Consider the following 24,368-nt stretch of genomic DNA (forward strand, 5'->3'; position numbering starts at 1 on the left):
CTCTACGAAGGCAATCAAATTGAATAAAAAACAATTTGATGTAAACTTCTTGAATGTTAGAAGACACAATGTTATTATCTTGATTTGTTCTGTTAAATATATCTGAGATCAGCAAATGAAATACTACACTATATGTTCATTAAACATTTGCAAACCCCACCAGCTGTCCAGAATAGAGGAGCTGTGTTAGTATGAAGGTTTAGGGGGGCTGGAAGTGTTTGTTTGTGGTTTTGTTCTGTTTTTAATGCCTCTTCAGGTTTCATCTGTGCCAGGTCAGGAATGATCCCAGTTCTTACTACCTTTTTTTTTTCAGTCAAAACACAGTCCAAATAGGTTATATTTTTGTAGTAAGGATAGATGGAAAAAAGTGAGCAACTGCAAAATTGGCCAAATTACATTAAGTTGTATGAAGTACATGAGAGAGAACACTGATGAGCGTGGCATTTTTAAAACTGAAGTTGACCTAAAATGCAAGTGAGGGCCATTTCTTTAGTGTACATTCTGTTTGTCCTAAAGCAGACAAACATACAACTAATTTCTTCAATACAGACTTCGTCTTTTGGCTACTTAGCAAATATTTTCCATTTTATTTTTCATTTGTGCTATAATCGCCATGATTATATGTGCCAATTGTATGAATCTGTGTGGCAACTGAAGCACTTTTATTCACTTCTAAAAAAGGTCAGCGCAGTTCTACTCAGCGTTGGCTTTTATTTCAATTTTGGGCAACCAGTGAAAGGAGGAAAGATGGGACTATAAAGAAACAAACATTTTTTATTAACATGTTGTTTGTGTTTACAATTGATTTCTGTGGCAAAACAGTAAATACAGGAACTGCATGTTAATGGTCTTTTAAATATAGTTAATCGTGAGGGATTTTAATTCTGTTTTTGTTTATAAATAAGTGTTCCTACTTGTGTTTTTAAACAGAGCTGAAGTTCATTCTCACAGGATTTAGATTCACTTTTATACCTGCCTAGTGCCTTGGTGAACTCAAAAAGGAATTGCAAATAGCAACATTGAAAATCAAGAAGGAAAAAAGTTTCATCTGAGGTGGGGGGAAATCCTTTTAAAAGATCAAGGGCAAGGCTGTTCTAAATTCTTTGAACTAGCTCTTTTTGGGTTTTCATTCTCTAAGGAGTCCTAAGGGTAGAAAGGAATAGATTTTCAGGGCTACTCTTATTTGGAGAAATACAGAGTTTCAAGCAATAAACCAAGAAATGTTGTGCTCTCCAGCCTCTCAGCTAGAGAGGGACTATCATTTTAGCCAAATGTTCAAAGGAAGTGAGTTAACATTTTCCATCAGAATGTTAGCTTCCTCTACAGAAAATATCATTTGTCAAAAGCATCTTTTCTCATTTTGCGCAATCAAGTAGGAAACACCTTGTTCAAATGCATTCATATTTCTCTTTCCCTGTGCTGGCTGTTGAAAGGGTAACTGTTGTCTACGGAGAGAAGCAAGACAGTGGTGGTAGGACATCCTGGTTTTTAATTATTGTTGTTAAAACTAATTTCTCACTGGGTTTGGGCAATTTACTTCTTTTCTTTACAACCTCTCTTGATGTATCACTTGATCTAGCAGCTGGGGAAAGCAGCAGGAGTTATTATTTCATATGGCAGAAAGTAAAAAGTGAACCTTTCAAATATAACATTGTGTTTGGGATTATTTTTTAATGCTTTAGAACAGTTATCAGCATAACTATGGTATGGGTGTTTGTAACAATATCTTCTAGTTCTGATTCTTTCTGGCCTGATTAAAATTCTGTTCTCTTAGCCTTTCATTTTGTGTTTAACTCTTTTGAGAGAAAAAGGAGCATCCTTACGGTGAACAGATGCATTATCCAGATAACTCTTCAGTATCTCCTCTAGAGTTCCCTTCATCTTTCTGGTGCTTAAGGAAAACCAGTTATCATCTAATGTGGCTGCCAAAGGAAAATGCAGCTTGCATCTCTAACATGCAATTCATTATTCTTCTAGACTAGGATAGAATATTTCCATTGGAAGAGACCTGCAGTTATCACCTAGTCCAACTGCCTGAACAACTCAGGGCTGACCCAAAGTTAAAGTATGTTGTTAAGAGGATTGTCCAAATGCCCCTTAGACAGGTTTGGGGCATTGGCCATCTCTCTCAGCAGCCTGTTCCAGTGGTTGACCACACCCTTAATAAAGAAATGCTTCCTAGTGTCCAGTCTAACCCTCCCCTGGTGCTGCTTATATATTTTAGGGTAGGCAGTAATTTTTGTTAGACTGGTATGGCTGGAAGTGATTAGCAAGTTCTTCAGGTTGGAAGCAGAGATGGAGTTGGCCGGGGTGGTGCTGGCTTTTGCTTTTGTGTTGCCCAGCTGGTGGTGGCTTGATGCCCTCTGTGTACTTCTTTGGAAGTCCTCTCTGTCTGTTTATCTGGGCTGTACTTTGTATGCTTTTCTGTGAGCATGTTATTGGAGACAGTGTCGAAAGCCTTACCACAGTCACAGTAAATCGCATCCATTACTCCCCCTTCCTCTGCTGAGCGAGTCAGCTTTTTGTGGAAGCACCTCTCACGCATCATAAATGCATGCTGACTGCTCTTGATGACCTTCTTATCCTTCGTATGTTTGAAGATGCTTTCTGGGCTAACTTGCTGTATTACCTTCCAAGGATTGAGGTGACGCAGAGCAGCCTATAGCTCCCTAAATCCTCCTTCTTGTCCCTAAGATAGGAGTGATATTTTCTTTTTCTTTTCCTTCTTTCTTTTTTTCCTCAGTCCTTTTTAGTAACTACGAAGTTTATGAAGGAATAATTTGGGAAAAATCTCTTTAGCAATCTTTATCAGAAATATGTATGAAGGAAAACCTACTTATTCTTTTGAACATTTTTTCCCATTTTTCTGCAATTTTAATTCTTCTTGCAAGTAAAATGAAATATTATCTTGCATATTTAGCAAGTGTGTATTTCATTTACTTGTGTATACCGAGAATTAAGAAAGCCTGGTGAAGACAGGTATCTTAAAATATTTTTTCATTTAAAGGAGAGGAAGCTGCTGTAGGAGGCTTACTTAAGCTTTTCTATAATACAAGAATGCTTGCTGATTTTTGGCTTCACTGTTTAAAACGTGAGCTAAATCTAGTGAGATGTACATAATGGAGCTGTATTTCAGGTATATAGTTGCTAAATTAAACAGCAGTATTGCTGTGTTTCTAAAGGCTAAATATAGGAACTGATACAATAATAGGCCTGTACAAGTAACATGGGAGTCTTCTGCTAAGTTACTCGTTTTTGTTCCCATGAATGTGTCTAATTGCAGCATTGATTAGAGTTACATCTTCACAAAAAGGGAAAATTGACTCCTGCTGAGACTAGGTGGGGGATTGGGTTTTTTATATTCAAACCATCTGCTTCTGTGTATACTGAAGACATGTTGAATGTTTTCTTGAAAATACTGTGACAATTGAGTCAATAAACAGGTTCTACTTCCATCTAATTCTTGTAACACAGTTAATCTATCTGCAAGTTTGATCTGATATCATCACTGACAGAATTAAAAGTTGTTCTACTTTTATTCCTCCCTGGTTTATTTTTATTTCAGGCAAATGATGATCTTATGTGACAAGAATGCTTTTGTTTTAGCCATGGATTTAAAGGAAGGGGGGGGGGACATGGGGTGCCTTCTGTTTATCTCTTTGTTTTTCTCATTACCTCAGCTGTAGCAGTGGGAGCACTGCTGTAAAGATCAGCTGTGCTTTTGCTCAGGTAACTGGAAAAATTAAAACTGGGTAAAAATATACTTTTTTTTGTGTATAAATATCCCCCTCTTTAAGACTTTAAATAGGTCAGTGAATACAAAGAAGTCCCCACTCTTTTAAGCTATGTCATTTAGCAAATGTGCTTTATTGGCTAGCTATTGGCTGATGTTGTTTCTCTGTTATAATATATGTGTTATAAATGCTTTCTTCCATTTTGTATTTTAGGTCTAAAAATATCTAGGGGGAGATTAAGTGGTCCAACAAGTAACGCTCTAATGGATGACAGAGAATTTCCACCAAATGATCTGCAAATAGACTCAAAGGACAGTCTTCCTGCTAACTATAGGGTAGAAAGTTTGGCATCTCATTTGATTCCTTCAGCTGATGAAAATGAAAATCAACTTGACAGTGATGGGAATGAAGTTCTGACCAGTAGTAGCATTGCTATGGGACAACAGGATAAAGGTGAACAGGATAACATCAATAATAATGAGAATATGGACAGTGGAGATTGGATCCCAAGCTGTAAGGAAAGTGAGACTGAGAGAAGATCTGTGAATGTCCATATGGACCCTCAGCTGGAGGAAAAGCCTGTTACAGAAAAACAGCCAGGTGGAAAAAGAAGTCCAAGAAGCAAAAGAAGCTCCAGTAAAAAATCTAAAGGTACTTCATTTAAATTTCTTTTTTGTTTACTTCAGAAGTTACACTGTAGTTTAAATCTGGAGCTAATAAGAAATATATTTTAGTTGTTGTACTAATTATTTTTAGCATTTCTCTGAAGGTTTGGTGATTTTATGTTTGTTTCACTTTTTTTTTTCCAGAACTGCTAATAGTCTTCAATCAGAATCAACTCTAAATGTTTTCACCTTCTGTATTTAAACAGTGGCTATTCAGCAAATGTAACATGTCACAAGTAGAGGGAAGTACACAGTGTCAGTATGGAAATTGGGCTGACTTCCAAATCAAAATAGACAAATTCTGGCATTATGGTTTTGTATATTCGAACATTGTGATCGAGTGCAAGATTTTGGTGTCTTGATCCCATGTCAAGATTTGAAATCTTGTTATGAGTACCAAATAGTTTGATTTTGGCCTGTGATTGTAAAATTTACTTACATTTTTCAAAGCTTACCAGATAGTCCTAGGTCGTGTGTTTTGGGTAAAAAACTGTTAAAAAGTGTTACTACAAATTTAAAAAATTCCTACCAATTTTTGCTGTTACTTTTTCTTTAGATCTTTTGGGTATTAATTGGATAAGGAGAACATAATGTTTATTACATGTTCTTGTTTGAGATCCTTCTTTCCTTTTTGAAGGAGTAGGATTTACTGTAACATAATGTGTCATATTAGGTTTTTGCTATACATCCTAAAGCTCATATGTCATAGTGCTGTATATATATTAATTAAAATCAGTGTGTTTCATGCATAGGTTTCTTTGAAAGAACAACTGATTCATGCCTGCTTTTTTTTTTCATGCATTGTAAAATAAATAACTTTAAAATGCATTTTTCCTCATAAATAGCAAATATTTTGTGACCTATTCTGGAAACTGATTATGATCTTAAGGGATTATAGAATAGGTAAAGACGGGAAAGAAAGGAAGACTTGCATTGTGTATCTTGTACATATAGGCAAAATCTAGAAAAGAAAGATTATATTTTCTAGTAGAGATAAGAGCATTCCAAAATCTGTCATTATAGGGAGAATGGCTTTGCAATAGCTTTCTTCAGCACCTAATAAATATATATGTTTCATCTGTAGATTTAAGTTTTAATAAGTAACTCTTGCTACTTTATTAATAAAGAATCTTGACTGTTAGAGAGGAAGATCACAATATAAAATTACATTATATCTCCCATTGTTTATGGACTAATATGCATTTAGCTTTTTAGATACTCTCATATGATGATACTTCTCTTTTTTCACAAAATGCAGTTGACTGTGTCACAATTTCTTGAGGTTGCAAATGTCATTATTTTAGTGGCAATTTTCCATTTAATTTCCAGCACCAGCTATTTTAAATGATTCCTGAATATCTCACGACACCTTGTACATTTTAGAACCAAACTAGCTTTCTTGTCTTTATATGAACTCTGAGTTAAAGGAGAGAATAATCAAACTCAAGTGGAAGATTCCTGAGTGGGTGACAGCAGGGCACCACACAAGCAAGCTGGAATATCACACTAAATACTTGCATGGCATGTATTATTATAATTTTTTTTAAATTATTTTTAACTATTGAGAAATCATGGATGAGTGACTCATAACTAAAGAAGAGATTTATGAGTCTTTTTCCCTATTAGTACACCCGTTAGGATTGCTGTTAAATGCTGCCATTCTAGAAAAGATGATGTTTGACTTAAAAAGCATGTTGCTCGTGTTCCTCCTCCTGCTAGTGACTAAAGCAGTTTATGTGAAATATGGAAAATTACATTTTAGTCATTTTTGTTTGCTTGGGACTTGCTCAGCAGAATATTGGTGATCATTAGAGAAGCCAATCTTTTGTTCTCAACATGTTTTAAGTTTAGAAGAAAACACTTGAAATGTGTTTGAAACCCTCTAAATAGTTGTTTGTTAAGAATGAACAGTTATAAGTTTGATTACTATCTCCGTGTACGTGCTTGGAATGTGCTGAAGCTAAATTATCCCAGCTTCTACTATTAGTAGACTGGAACTTAAGCTTAAGAATCACTGTATCAGGTTGAAGTTTCACCTGGTTCAGTATTCTTCTCCTGGCAGTGGCCAATAGAGGATTTAGAGGTGAGAGTATAAGGACAAGGCAAATGTAGTGATTTGCTTCCGTGTTCTGCTTGCCATCTGCAATCATCTCAGAGCTTTTCAAGTGGGAATTGATAGACTGTAATACTTTAGAGTGAATTTGTCACCTGACTTACAGTTGCTTTTTGCATCCATTTTGGTGTCCTGGAGTAAGTAGTTCCAGGATTTCATCTATTTACTGTTTGAAGAAGCATCTCCTTTTAGCCCTCTTGCTGCTGCTGTAGAATTACTAGAGTGGATTGACAAGTTTATAGCTTCTAGATCCCAATTTTTTTCTCATATTCTTTTTGTATGCTCACTATAGTTTTGAATGTGTTATGATGACACTTGGTTGGGGAGGACTGGTGACCAAAGAATTTATGTACATTTTAACTGAAGTATTTAAACTTTGGTGATTATTCACATTGTAATTCCTTGTAATGAATTGTAGTAACTTTGGTGTGGTAGAGATAGTGATACATTGATATGTTTCAATATATTTTTGTAAATATGGACTTCAAATGATCCATCATTTCTGAAAATAAGTTAATCTTTTTTCAGAAGGTCATTCCTGGCATAACTGGTAACTTCATGCTGTAAAATCAGGATATTATTCCTTAACATAGCATAGCATGGTAACTTTCTGTCTTTTTTCCCCAAGTTAAATTCTTCAATACATGGTTTTTTTGTAAATTATTCCACTTATTTCATAAAGCAGTCTGAAGGTGGAGGAAGGAAGAAAGTAGAGTGTTTGGAATGGATTTCATGAGGCAACTGAAATATATGAATATGAGATAGTCAAATTATATGAAAATTCAAGCGATGATATTTTATTTAAGGTTCTGTGCCTTAAGCAAGATCTGGAGCTTTCTCAGTTAAAGTTATACCTTTACCACCAACACTTTTGTCTTTAAAATCTTGTCTCTTAAAAGTGAATGGTTTTTAAGTACTTGCTGATCTTTTTTTCTTTTTTTTCTCAATAATTCTTGAATGAATCAGTCTGAACCAGCTTTCTGTATTGAGTACCAAAGAATGTTTAAAAAAAGAGATTGCCATATGTTTCCTGTACTAGAAACTTCTGTTACTGGTGACTTAAGCTAGTGCTACTGAATGTGAAAATTAAAATTCAGTTAAAAGATGGAGGACAACATCCATAATTTTATTTTGATAGCAAATCATTCATACTTGCACCTTTGATTCATTCTCAGGCAGGTGGCAAGAGCATCTTGATTTCATATACTTTCAGTACTGACAAAGAAAAAACCTGAGACATGTTGAAAAATGTATTTGTTCATTTTTATTTACAAAGTATGTCAAAATTTGATCTTTTTGGGCAAACATGTTGCTGCTTCTGTGAACTGTTGGGGAAATTGAGATAAAGTTTGCTTGTTGCCATGTCTTTGGAAACATTGGCATACTCAGCTGGGCATAGAAGGGATCAGTTGAAACATTTGTGAGCCTGGCAGTGCAAAAACTTGAATGCAGCTCTTTGCCACAGACCTGCTGAGTGCTCTGGCCACTGATGTCTTCTGTGTCTTTTCACATACATTTTCATAAAGGCTTTGGTTCCATTCTAGGGTGGGGTAAATATCAGTGCATTATAAAGTGAAAAAATGTAATCCTTCCTTATTAAAAAATCAGAAATATATGTAAGATGCCAGTATCTAGTAAAAAAAAAAAAGTTATCTGCTTTAGATAGTAAGATTGAGTGATTCCTAGAAAAAGTAGTACTGTGTACCATTTTCAAGAGCAGGGAGAAAAAAATAAATAGGGATCTTGGCCTGTGACATCTTTATGATGAAATAGCATTACTAAGTGTTACAGTAAAAGTTCTTTGTTGTAGTGCTACCATGGTACAAATACAATCTTGTGTAAAAAATCAAAGAAGGTAGAATTAAACCAAATAACTGTAAGGCCTTGCTTTAGGAGTCTGGGAAGAAATTTGAGGGCAGAATTTGATTCCGAGTGACGGCTCAACAATATGTACGAGTAATAATGCAGTTTATAAACTCTGTGTTAGCAACAGTGTCATGTTAATATTAAAATTAAGGTTTTTCATGTTATTGAGCATGTTGCAGTCAATGTTCATGTTTTGATGTGGCAGGTGATTATTAACTATTTAATGAAGTGCAGCTTGAAGTGACATTTGGTTTCTTTGTTTGTTTTTCTGAGAGAAAAGGTTTGCCATAACATGAGCACCCTCTTTTCTAGTTTCACGATAATGTGCTAAACAGGAAGCTGTATTTTTAAAGACAGCCTTAATTCCATCTCTAAAAGTATTTCCTGGTTTATATCTTCCATCCAGTTATGTCTCTTGTTGCTTTTGGCCCACAGGAAGCCCAAATAAATACCGGAAAATCAGACATGTGCGTTAATATTGAAAAAGCCATGTGAAGTTACACCCATATTTTCTCTGGCAGTAAACCCTGTGAAAATAGCCACCCACAGAGATTATTAGTATTCCTGACCTGGATAGTTTACTTAATAAAGTGTTTAAAATAACCAAAAGTAAAATGGTGGAGCCTTCCGTGGACAAACTAATGCCTTTCTTAGACCCTAAATCTTAAACCTGAATCATCACTATTGGGTTTCAGTGGCAATGAACACAAAGGTGTCTGAAACCAAGTGCCCAAGCTGAAGACACAAAGTTACTTGAAACAGTGCCCTCACCTGTCCTGCTTTTAAATGATAACATGATTTTCAGAAAATGGATTTAGCTGGGGAACAATACTCATCATAACTTGAGCTTATTAAAGTTTATTGTGCACATTTCTGTGGCCAAATTCTCTAAACTGTTTTAAATAATTATGGATTTTTTTTTTTAAAGTTCACTCCTATGTAAGTGCGTCACATTCAATGTTGTTTTATGGAAAACAAATGTTCATTAATTGCTGGAATCTATCGTAGCTTTCTGGTTGCTCCTAAGCCTGTGTTTTATAGGAAGCTGTAATTTATTGCTTTTATTCTATGATCTTTGTGAGAAATTGATCCAGTCAGTATATGGGTAGTTGATTTCACTGACTGCTGCGGTCATTGCTGTTACTCTACACTTCTTCCTCAATCCCATTTAACATTTTCTCATAACTGTGGTATTCATTATCAGAAATACACAACAAGTTTTGCATTTCTAGCAATTAAATGTGGGGTTTGCACCCAAAAATGTCAGTGTAATATTCTTACACTGTTATGCTTTACGTTATTCTTTGTATCTCCACCCAAATGACTGACTTTTGTTGACTTTTATAAAACTGTAGACAGGCAACAGTGAGCTGCCAGGAAATATACCATGGAGAGCCTAGTTTTCTGTCTAGCAAGAAGTTCTGGAATGTAAATTCAGTTTACACATCCTTGTGCTATTGTTACCAGCCTCAGTCAGTACTACTGGCTTATTGCCTGGACTCACAAACTATCCAGCTGTCTAGAGGGGTTTTCTTTTTCATTCAGCAGGACAGTCCCTTTTAGACATCTCTCTGCTACCACAGAATCCCACACTGTTATCATCTGCTTCTTTCTATCCTTTAAGATCCTGTTATCACTGTGAGGAGCCGCTGTGTTGTCATCTGAAGAGCAGGAACTGGTCAAATGAATTGTGCTTCCTTCCTTCCTTGTGTCAGTCCATCCCCAGGACACCTCCTTATATGAGGTCCTTGGCAGGAGCGAGGAGAAAGACTGAGAACCTCATTCACACTGTCCTCACCTACCTACCGTTTGCCCTTTCTGAGTAAAACTGCATTCTAAGCAACTTTTAGATGATTCTGGTCTCTTATTAATAACTCTGTGGAGCACTCTCAGTCTAAGTGGTTACTTCATTTTTTTTATTTTTTTTCCCCCAGAAGTTAAAGCAGGGTCCCAGTTAGAAGTGTACAAATTCATCTGATGTATATTAGTGTGTTCTGTCAGGTAGGTTAGCTGACAGTGAGACAGACTTGTCACATCTGGTTTTGACAAGGCCAGTATTTAGTTTAGCAGGGATGTTAATTGAGATACTAGGGTTTTATTCATGATGTTCATATTGAAATTTCTTTAAAAAGCAGCTTGATTTTTTTTTTTAATTCTAACTTAAGTATTTGTCCTTTTTAAAGGAGTTTCTACAGTGGGAACCACAGCAATCCAGGACGAAAATACTCTTATTACAGATGCAGATTTTGTGGAGGCTGAAGGTGCTGTTGAAGCAAAGGAAAACTTTCACCCAAAAGAACAAAATCAAACATTGCAGTCTCTTTTCTCTTTGCTCCGTGAAGAGGTTGAGCAGATGGATTCAAAGATTCTGCCCTTGTGTCTCCATCAGGTACTTTCTGTGATTCTGAGATGCTGCACCCAACTTTGGTTTTATTTGAGACCTTTATTCATTAAGAAAAATATGCATAAATGCAATTTATGCCAATACTCATATCTGGACAGGATATTTTGATGCATAACAGATGGTCAAGGCAAATATCTCCTCTAAGATCTTCTAATATTTCTTAAATTATAAATTGCCGTGTAAGTATATTCTGTAGTTAAAGAAAACTCTCAAGGATGCGTTTCTAATTCCCCAAATGATGCAATTATAGTTTGGCAGGAAGATTTAGGAAAATCACTCTTTAATATACCTTGAATAAGGTTTGTAAGACACTGGTATAGTTACAACACAGCAGATACCTAAATAACGTTTTAAATCTGTAGCTGTTTTTACTGTTGCAGACTTCCTTCTTGCATAAATTTTACTAATGAATGCTAGGATTCCAGGTTTCTGAGTGTATACCTTTTATATAAGCATAGTTGCCACACCTGGAAGACCAAAGGAAAAACTGGTTTGAAAAGCAATCTTTCTTACAAACTGTCCACTATGTTACATTTTTTTCCTGGAGGTTATGATGCAGAATGAATATGTGGGTAGAACTTGATGCAGTATTAATTTATAGTTTAGTCGTGTCTGACTAACAGCAGACTAAAAGACCTTTTGTTTGGCTGTGATGTCTAAAATGTGCCATATGTAGATACTATGCCTGTCTGATTTGACTTAGCTGCATGGTCTTTATTTTGGAAAATTCGATGGTTTTCTTATTTTAAATTTCTAAACTGCAGTGACACTCCTGCATTCTCTTTCTCTTTGATATAAATAAGCTATTAGAGGGGAGAAAGAGGTTTCTCTTTAGTAGTGCATTTTATAGATAATCTACATTTGAAGTAAAATTTTAAATTATCTTTTCTAGTCTGTGCTTGAGCAAAGATATTTGAAACTGTTCTTTAATTTATGAGAAGCTGAGCTTTAGTGTTAACAATTTGTACTTTGAGCCACATCAAATTTGGTGGTCGTTCGTGATTTGGTACAAAGGTCGTTTTTGGAAAACAAGATAGGGCAAAAACTTCAACCACTTTACAAGCAACAAGAGACATTGCACATGATTGAGGTGAAATTTGTTGCTTTTTGGATGAGGAAGCCAAACCATAAGGGGACCAACCTTTTGAAAGTCATACAGGAACTGTGCCAGGAACAGAATCCGAGAACAGAATCTGCATGTTCAGATTGAAACGTACTCAAACACTATCTCTTTTTTTCTTAAAAATTATCAAGCATTTTGAATGAAGTGTTTGAAAGAAAGCTAATGGAACTTACAAGGCTCATAACATGGTTTTGAATTGGGGATAGGTATGGGAAAGGATTTTAATTTTAGCATTCCTGTAAAGTGAGTCTGTCAGGAATTTTTTTCCTTCCTAGTGAATTAACCTGTCATCTTCAGTTTCTGATTTTTTCTCAGATTGCTAATACAGCCTGACAGTAACATTAAACCAACTCTAGCAAATACTCTTCTATCACATACTCTTTTTATTTTCTATGACAAAATTCAATGTAAAATCAAGAGCTGTGTCAGATGTTCTGGAGTATTAACAATCCATGGTATTTGTGGGAAGCCTGTATTGAATATTTAAAGGCTGTGGGATAATGAGGGCTCTTTTAAGAGTCAACTTTTAATTAAAATAGGATGTAATATTTTTTCCTGTCTTGAATGGGATTAATTTGATTTGTTTAGGATGTGTTACATAATCTAAGAAGTATTTTTATAAAAAACATAGGTAGAGCTTTGACAGTTCGGAAAATCCTTAGGAGGCTACTGTGAATAGCAGACAAAATGTGCAGATAAAGAACCTTAAAAGCCATTCTCCTTTGAAGGTGTTGGGCTCAAAGTGGTCCAGTGGTTAGTAATAAGGCTGAGAGACAGGAAATGCAATTTGTAATCCAGACTCCTCTATCAAGTTGCTGTCTTTTTTGAGCAATCATCTTTAGACTTTTACAAAAAGTGCTTATTTAAGCCCTCCATATTCTGACTACTTAAGCTGATATGTCCCAAAGATTTTGAGACTGAATTTTTGTGTGCTCCCACAGAAATCATTGGAGTGTCATTTATGAGGTGACTCAAATATTCAGGTATCAGAGCACCTACAGTTCTTGGACACATTTTGCAAGCTCTGCCCTTCCCTCACCATGCATGGCAAATAGGAGGACTGCCAAAATTCACTGTCCCTGAGGACTGATTAGTTGCTGCTTATAAAGGACACTGATAGTGTAGAGCTCTGTGGAATAATTCTGAGGTTTATATTTTTTGTATTTCATTGTATTTACAAACAAAGATGTCCGTATTCCTCATCTTTGTAGGAAAGCCTGCACAGTTTTCTGACAAGCACAAATAAGTTATTGTTGCAATTCTCAAATATTTTTTGTCTACAGGGGGACAAAAGACTGTTCTTTTCTCATCAGTCAAAGGGAACCTCCATTTCTCGGTTCTAACATGTTGCTCAGGAGAGCACAGCAGTGATGTTAATGTGTTGATCAAACACTGGTCAGGCACAGAATTAAAACTCTTGAACTCATATCAGTAAAAACAGTACTACTTTTCAAGCTAATTTTAAAGCTTTCTAATAAGATAACTAAAAATGTTTCTGAAATAATTTTTATTGTTGTAGCAACATAAAACCCAACTAAGATTTGTATAAATCTGTTTTGTGCAAGATTACTTAATATTTCCTTGGTCTTTGATACTCTTTTTTAAAGCATTTTTCCTGGACTAGGAATACATGTATTCCATACATCTGAACATTCATATTTTACCCAAACTAAATAGGAGCCTGCAAACCAGATATTTAAAACTATGATAAAAACTTTATATTACATCCTTATCACTGTCATAAAAATGATAGATTCCTAATTCTTTTTTTTTTTTTTTCACTTTTGCAGATAGCTGAAACCTATTTTCAAGAGGAGGAATGTATCCTTTTACTCGCAGAAATTGTTGCACAATATTAAAATAATGTGGCATGATAAAACATAGAAGACAAATGCTTTAATATTAACTCACGTGTTGTGGGTCAGGGTTAGAAAGAAGTGAGCAACCATAATTTTCCATGAGTGAATACATAATATGCTAGCAAATCCTCCCTAATCAAACAACTGGAATGTGAGTTAAGTGATAAATTCGCTTCCAACAGCTGTACTGATGAAATCATTAGTAGCTGGGCATAGAAAAGGAAGTAAGAAAATATTTTCAAAGAACTTTTGTTTTTATAGGATAACTTCTATTCTAAATATTATTAACTGAGAATGTGTCCAGTTTAGAAGTAGGATATGTATTATATCAAATAGGGTAATTATAGTAATGATAACATTGTCGAAACAGTTGATTAGAATATGTACTACAAATGTCTAAATTGGAATAAAAATATCAAACACACTGAGCTGAGATCAGCAATCTGCAAACAATAGCAAAATAGTGTTTGACAAACACAAATTCGTTAAAATCATGTGAAGGTAGTCTGAGAAATTGTTGTAGGAAAATATGGGTAACTGCTTCTGGGAACAGTTTAATAGTCCTGTTTATTTTGATTTGTTCCTAGAAAATGCAAGTAAATTTGGTTAAAAAGTTGTAATAGTTGAACTGCTGATAATTACTCTAATATATTTCAGTAATTGTGTGAGAGAATAATAATCTTAAACCTTAAAGTTAAGTTATAATTTTAGAAAAGGTGGACAAGGATTTCCTCTTTGCTTTAGAGGGAAAATGGTCATATTATAAAAAGAAGAGGCCAGTGGTAAGCCTTCAAGATATATGTGGTTTACTAAGATGCATCACATATTACAGAATTTGTGCAAACAGATTGTTTCTTTATTATGTAATTTGTTACAAACAAAATACAGCAAATAGGCAATTGTAATTGTTTACTAGGCTAAATAAAAAGGCATAAGAAACATAGACAAATTATATTAGCCTGTAGATAAAACTGGTGAGGTAACAGTTGCAATATTATAAAAGCAACATATAAAATAAAATAAAATATCCATCACTGTCTTAGAGGACTGCGCTTTTGTTTTGGTCATCCTAATTCAAAAGTGTCTGCCAGAATGTCCGAAATGCACAGGGCAAATTAAAGGCATGGAAAAATTCTGTAGTAAATTATGATGCAGGGGGAAAGACAGTAAATTTAAACTGCATGGTAGAAACAGTTCCTCTTTCATCGAAGTTGCTTCAATTGGATGGCACTGTATTTAAAGCTGATCAAAGGAAATATTTTTTAATGCAATGTACACCTGATGTGTGGAATTCAACACCACTATATAATACATATTTATGAAGGATATCTGCACTGTACCTCCAGCCATCAGTTTCCTGAGGTTAATAAAGAACTTACTTGATCATGTTGCACTGTATTAATTATCCATGACAGACATTTTAATTCATCCAGAGTGGAACCTCATATTAACAATAATTCAGGGTTTGTTGCCGTGATCCTCTAAGGCTCTTTCTGTGATCTGTAATTCTGTTTCTAATAACAGATTTCCTGAAGACAGGGAATACTCTTTCCATTAATATTGTTGTTCATAAGCCATGCTATTTATATGTTGCATGAGGCTAACAAGAATAACAAGTACTGGTTGGGTTTTTGTAATAATTACTCCAGTGCTTTAATTAGCATAAATAATGGAAAGTGGTTTTTCTGTATTACTAAGAACCACATTCACTGTACTTCTGTCATTGTATTGTAGAATTAAATTTCAAACAGCTGGTAAAACAGCTTTAAACAGCACAACTCAGGCTTGGTGGAACTAGAATTATCCTGAGTATTGTAAAATATGTGACTATCAGTATACCTTTGTAAATATATTGATAACCATTTAACCATAAGCGAGGGGAAAGTGTTCTTTGTATAGAAGAAAAGCAAGCAAACTCTTCAGGAAGACAAAAGGTAAACTCAGCACTCCAACAGTGTTGTATACATTGGCTGAAAAGGGGGCAGGAATATTTCAAAAGTTTAAGTTGGATAAATTTTTTTAACACTGTCTCCAGCTGGTCAGTAGAGAGGAGCCATATTTTCAGTTGATCATGGTTATTGGCATGTATTTGTATTTCTCGAGAGATGCATGCTGGTATTTGTGTAATTGTTTTGCTTTTCATTTTTCAGAGATTTCATTTTTTGGTAAGAGTTATCAGCATAGTAACATTTCACTTGTTTCTTTTCTAGAAAAATTTTTGTTGTGCTTAAGGCACGTGGGAAGAGGTAGCTGCTGAAAAGAATAGGATTTTCATTTTTTGAATGTTTCTCAACTTATTTTACTTCGTGCCTGCTGTTTTCATGTCTGCTATTTTGTTTCTTCCTTGCACAGAAATCTGGATGCTAGCCTTTACTCATTTTGATTCACTTATTTCAAATTTCAAGTGTATAATTGCTCTCCTGTCAAACATGGTGCCAATTATAAATAAGTCATACCATGTCCACATATGTGAGCATTTGCCTTTAACCTTCCATTCAGATGAGAAGGCGATGAAGTTCATTCAGCTTGAGCGACTGTATCATGAGCAGCTGCTTGCAAATCTTTCTTCCATACAGGAACAGTGGGGTGAGTACCAGCTAAACTAATATGGTAGAAGAAAGACTTCCTTTAGTTTGTATTTCCAAATAATAGAGTTATACATATTGCCAGGCTAAAAAGTTACATGCCAAAAGCAGCATTTGTATAAGAATTTCTTTGAGCTCGTTACAAGAGAAGTATTCCTGCTTTGGATTTATTTGCACATATTTAATTATAAAAGTGCAAATAGTTTGTAAGTCTTTATTCTGTTAATCAAGAGTTTGAGCCACAGTTGTTTTGAGCTCATTTTTGGGTTAGGGTTAGTGAGTCTGATGTGGTGAAAACAAAGTGTTCTGAAAGAATAGGATGCTTTTCTATGTAGTCTGAAATGAGATTGTAGAACACAGAAAGTTGTCAATATTTCTCCATTAATTAGTTTCACCTATTTATTTTATATTAAGCAAATGCTACTTTTATAATATTTTGAGTAGAAATTATTTTGATTTAATTTAGAAAGAAAATGGAAAACAGCAGTTCCTAGTCCAGTTACAGCACTGAGGAATTCAGATAAAGAACTGAGTGGCCAAGAGCTGGAAAAGCTTACTAGAGTTTGCTCTTCACATCAACAGTAAGTATAAGAAAGTTTTATTAATTTTGAAACTAATATGTTGCTGTAGCTATTATCTCCTTGCCAGTGTGGGTGTTTTAAAATAGTGTCAAAATAAAAGTTGCATCCCGCTGACTTGAATTTGGTTATAAAGTGGTAGTCTTTTGTGGTATGTAACTAAAATATTTTTGTTACCATCAGTTTTCACGTTGTTTGAGGAATGTATGAAGACTAGATCTGAACTGGTTTTAGCACACCATCAGTTTTCCAGAAATGGAGTTTTGAGTTTTATTATTTCAGCCAAAGTAAAATTTGAATAGTGTTAATTTAGGAAGAGAGAGACTGTAGAACTGATGATGATGTTCATGTCTAATACCTACTGTTTTAATAATTGTTTTGAAATGCAATTGCCCAGCATCTCAGACTTGGCACCCATAGCTACCCTATATGATTTTATTCTCAAATTTCCACATTTTAGGACAATTCCTTAATGCTTTAAGTAGTTCTTGTTATCTTCTATTAATTTCATATAGGTTGCATTTACATGAAGCAGCGATTCTGTGCTTTCCTAGTATGACAGTATTCTGAACAGTGAAATATCAGTTCATACCTGCTTTGCCTGATCCATCAGTTTCCAGAATCAATATAATCACAGTATAACAAACTTGTCAGCAGTACCTAGGGGAGTTTTCTGGGTAGTAAAACATCTGGTATTGTACCCATCTGGAAGGAGGAGGAGATCTGTTCTTTTATGGGTGAATGTCCTATGGTCCAGACATTGATTTGAAGGGACAGATGGAAAAAATTATATGACTTGCCACTGAAAAATGATCAGTCAACAACAATAAGGAAACTAAGCACATTCAAAGGCAGTAAAAAGGCCTGCCTGTGGCAGGAGAGATGCTCTCAATCAGATGGAGAGAGAACTTTTTCTAGTACATTTGCATTGGCTTAGTCAATCTGGATACAACAAAAGCCAAAATGCTGCTGTTGTTCATAAAGAGTATGGTTTGGCTATCAGATTTTTTTCTTCTGGGTGATAGTACCAAAGTTTGAAAACACCCCAGCTGATTTCCAGAGCCCAGGGAGGCATTGTTTATTTGTATTCTGAATACCTTTGGGAGGAAGGCACTGGAAAGGTATTCCAGCATTCCTGCAGGAAGAGGGAGCAGGTCTGGCACTGGAGCTGCAGCTTGACACCCGCAGAGTGCTGCTGCTGGGAGATGGCACTGAGTGCCTGCGGGCTTCCTCAGCCTACATTTCCCTGCACATGACCTTGCCAGCCCACAGGAAGACTGAGACTCAAGTCTGTTGTGATTTGTATGCTGCAACGAGCAGCACCTCCCTGTTGTCACCTGGATTGTCACCTTGTTGAGAATAACTCTGCTTTCTCCTTCATTTCAGTTTTGAAATATCATTCCCCGCTCTGAGAAACCCTGCAATTTGATAAAAATTAAGGCTTGTGTTCATTTGCTGTGATTTGTTCTCTGTATTTAATATTATTACTCTTCTGAGCTCTCTAGGCAAAAGATTATTTGCTTTTGTTGTTTCATATAGGGTTTTGTTCCTAAGCTTTAAACTCAATATATTTTTTAATTAAAATTACACTTTAATTTTTAGTGAATAACATGCAGGTCTTGGAAAATGTGGGCATTTTGCTTTTGTAATTGAAAGTAATGTAACATTTTCTGATACTCAAGGCTCACAGCTACATACTGGACATGTTTGCTCCTTAAAGATAGTTCTGAGTGTCCTTTATTTGAAATTTAAATGGTTAAATTTAAAAGTCAATGTAACTTTTTGAAGTTTTTGTTAGAGATTATGAACATCAATACTCTTCCCTCATCTCTCCTATTTTTTTCAGTAGCTTTAAATGAAATGCTCTGCATTTTATCTTCACTGCTGTATGAAAGTCTGTGAGACAGATCATGTGTGATAAATCACATTGTGCATGAATCTCTGTCCAGCTGGCAAAGTCCACACTGATTGTGAGCAGTGTTGATTCACCTGTGAATCTGAATGGAGTCACTGGGAGCTGCTGTACCTTACAGACCCCAGAGAATGTGTCCCAATGTGTGGAGAGGAAATATTTTTTTGGGGGGTGTTTCATTCCTCAATCTCTCTTATAGTGATCAGTATTTTAAATAGTAGTAGATACTAAGTCTTTACATGATTTTAAAAGTTGGTAGAGTTTCTTCTGAGCGTAATCTTTTACAGGAATTTACATTGCTTGATAAGTTGCAGTTTTTCAATTAGGTGGAACAATGTTAGGGCTAATTGGTCTTCTGATGATATTCATACAAGTACAGATCTGTGCTTGAAAGTATGCTAGCAGGCTGACACTTTGAGTGGAAGAAAAGTTCTGTGCTAATTTTAGAGCAGAGCAAAGGTTTCTAAGATTTAAATTACATTTATTATTAAGAATGTTGCTATTAGGTTGTTTAATTTTTTCTACTTTTCTTTATTGCTGCAGGCCACAGGCATCCAAAAATAAGGTAAGCAGCTGTTTAATTGAATTCTGCTCTGTCAAACATTAGTAATAAATATATTTTAAATATTAGATAAGATCTTTCAAGTTTAGAAGCTGTTTGAAGTTTGAATGTCTCAAAAAGTTACAGCATTCCTGTTTAATTCCAAAAATTACAGGAAATACTATCATATTTTACAGCTAGTAGCTGCAGAAAATACATGGGAAAGCAGTTACTTGCCTCAGTTAATGGAATCCAAAAATTTAAAGGAAAGAGAACCTACTGCTTTTAAATCAGGTATGTGTGTATGTATGTTCATGTGCATACATTTGTTTTAAATGTTATACTGTAATGACATATTCCTATAAATACCACTAATCTATTTCATGTGAAGCTGCAGCATTTGCTAGATTTCTATAGGTGCACAAATGGATGAATTTTTTTTTCACAACTGCACAATGGGTTTACAATGCAATTTTAATTAGTCATTGATATTCAGAATCATAAAGTAATTCTAGCCTCCATCAAAAAAAGCCTTAGATGTGCATACATTTATAGCAGTTTACATAAGTTACAATGCTGTATAAAACTAGAGATAAGGTGCATAATTTGCATGTATAAAGTGCAAGGTAATCAATCTGATTACAAATGTTCTGAGGTGTGGTGACTCAGTATAGTTAACAGTATTACAAACTATTTTAAGTTACATGCAGTGTGCTGATTTTGAGATGCATTTTTCTGAAACAACACAGAAAATGATGAAGCTTTTGGGGGGTCTTGAAGAGAAAAACATACTTCAGTTAATCTCTTTTATGTCATTATACTTTTATGTCAGCCTTGTTTTCCTTTTTCTGCCTTGGGGCAGTGGCTGTTTTGTTTGAGTAATTTGTTAGAATCCTTGGGTTCTTGTGAAATATTTACAAATTAATGAATTGTTAAAATGGACAGTGTGGAAAAGAATATTGGTAGACTACCAGGCCGAACTTTATTTCTCCTCTCTCTGAGCAAAAAGTTTCTTTTTTTGCCATATTCCAGTTGGCAAAATTGGCCTAAACTAAGGACCTTTCCTCAAAACCAGCTGGAATTTCTCATAAGATGAGAATTGGCCTAAGTGATCCTAGGAGGTCCCTGTCAACCTGAACTATCCTACAAGTGGGTATCAGCCAGGATGTTCAGGAGAGTCAGAAATTAATGAAGATACAGAATCACAGTTCTCTACATGTGTGGATCTTCCTTATCTCCATCTTCTTTTACCATGACCCCTATCCTGCCTTTTTTCCACCTTTATTCTTGTAACCTAACTAAACTTAAAATATTGGAAGCATGAAACAAACATGTTCTAAAGCTCAGAAAGCAGATCTAAAGAAGACAGTGCTTTTTCTTTTTGGATGGCTGGAAATTCCCATGGAAATAAAACTAGGCTGTTACAATTTTTTCACTGATTGTATTCCAAGTGTGAACAAAAGCTTTCTGGAGAGCAGAATTTCTGAACATTTAAAAGTTCTGAATTCAGGAGCATTTTTTTTCGATGCTGAAATACTGTAGTACAACATGTGGACTTAATGTTGAAATAATTATTGGTGTAAATGGATTTTTTCATGCCTTTCTCTTAATGTAAATCTTGTGAAAATATCATCAAAATCTTTGGGTTCCTGTGAAATGCTGGTAAATTAATAAAGCTATGTGATCCAATAAAAAGCAGCTCTGCTGAGAATTTTTCAGCAGTGCTAAGTACTTTCAGTACAAAGATAGGAATATTTCCACCCTAACTCAAATTTGAATGGTTGAGCTTCGCAAAAGGTGCTTTTCACAAGATTGGCACGTTCTTGAGGAAGCAATGAATTCTCTCCCTGACAGGTGTGAGCAGCTGTTCAGCAGCATGTGGTCATTAGCTACTGCTGCCCCTCAGTGTGAATGCCTCAGTAGCCTGGGGATGAATGGGTTTTGTTGCAGTTAGAAGGATTTGGGTATGGAAGGCATCAGTGTGAACAGTACAGAAATTTGACACAGGTGATTTGTAATCTGAAATGACATTCAGATAACAAGCTGTGCTTGAGTGATCCGGCTCAGGACTAGGGGCAATATGACCATTTCGGGTGAGTTCTTGATTTTGCCTGAACCCCAGCAGAATCCTATATTGTAATGAACATACAGTTCCTGATATTTAAGCTTTTCAGCCATAGCCTAAATGCATGGGCCTTCTCGCTGAAAACTTAGAACCCTTGACTTCTGCTTTTTGGGTCACTTTTTATTCATAGAGAAAAATCAAATGAAAAATGAGAAATAAACATGTAAACTTTTACTTTTCGTATAAATGTATCCTCCAAACCACAGGAAGAGCTACTTAACTCACTTAGTGGCTTGTAGCAGAACTCTGACTTACAGTAAGACAGGAAAAGGAAACTGGCGAGTGTTTTGAGAACTGACCTTCATATGGATTCATATTCAATAAGAATTTATGTAGCAATTATTAATAAGAATACATAAAATGCATTATAGCAATGTCTATATTACATTGTAGAGGTTGTTGCATTACACTATAGTAGCATCTTTGAAGGGAAATCAAACTTCCATGGTAATCTAAATCAAAAATTCCTCTATTGATCTGCTGAAGGTATATGGGAACATATTTTGAGCCTCTGTAGGTAGCTGATCCTAAGAATTTTCAATTCTTCTCACCTGGGAATACAGCAATGGAGAAACAGCTTTTTAAGAAGTCATCTTGTCAAGATTCCTGGGACAGTACCTAAATTAGTTTTCTGCCTTTCTGAGCAAGGGTTGTAAATTGTCTGTTCTATTACATTTTACTTTCTGACAGATTTTCACTCTGAATCTACCAACATAGAGAATTTGGCCCTTAATACTATTGGGTGTATATTAAAAGATGAGATTTGGTACATCCTTTACCCATTAATTTCTTCTGTTTCTGACTGAAAGCCTTAATAGCTTTAGTGTTAACTAAAGATAAATTAATGTGTTTCATTAACTTTTCTAATGAAATACTGAATTTAACAAAACCCTTAGCATAAGTTTGCAGTGTGTTCATATAGACCAGGATGGGGAGGAATTCCTTATACCCTCTTTTCTTTTAGGTCCTGTGGGATTTGTTTTTAATTGGGAAGAAGGACAAAGATGGAGAAGTGTGAATTCTCCGTTGGTAGATTACTGTAGATCAGTACTCTGTCTGCTAAGCTGTCTTGGGTTAACAGGACAAAGTGGTGCCTACAGATTTCTGTGATGAAAATACCAAATATTGATTCTAAATCAACTCTGTTAGGGGGGAAAAAAAACATTTTTTAAATTACCGTAAGTGCTTTTGTTGCTAAAAAATTTTCAGTAGAAACTTCTTAGTATCTCTGTCAGTCAGGAAGAATGACTGCCCCTGGTGGATATGTCTTTAGTTGACTTAGTGTAGGCAAAGGCATCTTTTTCTAATTAAGTCTTCAAGTATTTCTCTTAACTTGCCTTCGGTCTATAGTGGGCTTGGGTTGTCTGAAGTGGTTGTAAAGAAAAGATTAAACACTGCTAAAAACTTGATGTGAATGATCTTTGCATCTCAGTTCTTGTACATCTGTGGTTAGATAACAGTGCTAGGATCATTTATTACTTTCTTAGGAACAGAGCCCTGAGCTCAAGGGACACCTTTCACAGTAAAGAATCTGATTTAATTTCCGATTCCATTTAATCTTTGTTGCAGTGGGGGCTGCCAACAGAGATGCCTGTTGTAATGTGGATGTATCCACTAGGAAAATTGACAGATGGTAACAAAATCTTGTACCAATAATCCAGGCTGTGTTTGAACTCATGACCTGTATGTGAAGGGCTCAGTATCCTGTTACAAATCCCTGGAGCTATCTACTCATCTGTGTCTAATTTTTAAAAAGTCCCTGTCTCACACCTATTTCTTCTTTCAGTGTTTTACAGAAGTTAGGTTTGTTGTACTCTTTCTTTCTGTTCGTGCCGTTCTGGTTTTTTTTCCACATGTTGATTTGCTTGGATATTCTCTTTCCAGTTTCCAAGTCTGACTTGTCTGTGCTACCTTGCATTTCATTATCCATTAAGAGGGGGATAATTTGAAATTTAATGAAATTTTTCAGTTCAATGAATTAATGCAAACGCTTATTTTAATGAATGTGACTATTTTGTGTTACAAGTTCTTGAAGTTGCTCACATTTTTAGTGAGGTTTTAACAGGTGAGGAAGGATAAAATTGGCATAGAGATCTTCAGACATTCTTGTGAGAGCTCAATTAATAAGGGCATTGTTTGATATCTTCATTAATCTGTTCATAAGACCTTTCTGCTCTTCACTATGACCAAGAAATGCAATAAGTGTTTTCTAAAGGTATTGATTTGTTGTTTGAGATTATTACTATTACTGCAACAGTGGTCCTATTATAACATAGCCTTAACTTAGTTTTTATTAAAAAGTATGGAATAAAAGGCAGTTTCTGTCATAGCTAGCTTATTTCCTCACTTTAATTCTTAACCGGCCCTTTCTCTTTTCATAAGCCTAAAAATGGAGTTTTGGCTTTGAGTTCTTGTAATGGTTAATATCTAATAATTTTATAGACAACTTGGGCTAACCATCTACTCCTTCATCAGCAGATCATGCCAGTAGCAGGTGAATTCACAGGCTGTGTAGAACTCCTTTTGTGTCTCTGAAATTTCAGATAGGAAAAATAATTTTCATCTGTATTGTAAATATGAATACAGAAGTAAGATGCATCAAATTGCATTTTTAATATGTCAACTAACTTATGCATCCAAAAAGCAGCATCTTTTTATGCAGTCCATTATGGGAAATGTAATTTCTATTTAATTTGGTGTTAACCAGAGGAGCTAGTGATCTGTGAATTTAAAATTTATTAAATTAGTATGATTTCAGCTTCTTTAAAGGAAATGCAGATGTCTCCCTATGTGATAGATGCACTGGCATCAAGATACAGTTTTCTGTAATTAAGTGCATTTGCCTGAACTCCAGACATCCATG

General features: G+C 35.2%; 1 protein-coding gene across 3 annotated transcripts in view; it reads left to right on the forward strand.

Annotated features, from left to right (window-relative positions):
- CNST (consortin, connexin sorting protein) overlaps positions 1-24,368 on the forward strand; it is a 48,647-nt gene that overhangs the window by 9,773 nt on the left and 14,506 nt on the right. For 2 of the 3 annotated variants that reach the window (XM_085055181.1, XM_085055182.1), the window contains 7 exons: positions 3,948-4,385; positions 10,562-10,767; positions 13,696-13,726; positions 16,264-16,350; positions 16,816-16,930; positions 19,383-19,404; positions 19,578-19,674. In XM_085055181.1, the coding sequence (XP_084911307.1) occupies positions 3,948-4,385; positions 10,562-10,767; positions 13,696-13,726; positions 16,264-16,350; positions 16,816-16,930; positions 19,383-19,404; positions 19,578-19,674 (996 nt within the window). Of the gene's footprint in view, positions 1-1,382; positions 1,472-3,947; positions 4,386-10,561; positions 10,768-13,695; positions 13,727-16,263; positions 16,351-16,815; positions 16,931-19,382; positions 19,405-19,577; positions 19,675-24,368 lie in introns of those variants that run through there. The other variant, XM_085055180.1, reaches the window with a different exon arrangement.

This window comes from Lichenostomus cassidix, chromosome 3 (genome assembly GCF_008360975.1).
Source record: "Lichenostomus cassidix isolate B80296 chromosome 3, HeHo_3.0, whole genome shotgun sequence".
NCBI lineage: Eukaryota > Metazoa > Chordata > Aves > Passeriformes > Meliphagidae > Lichenostomus > Lichenostomus cassidix.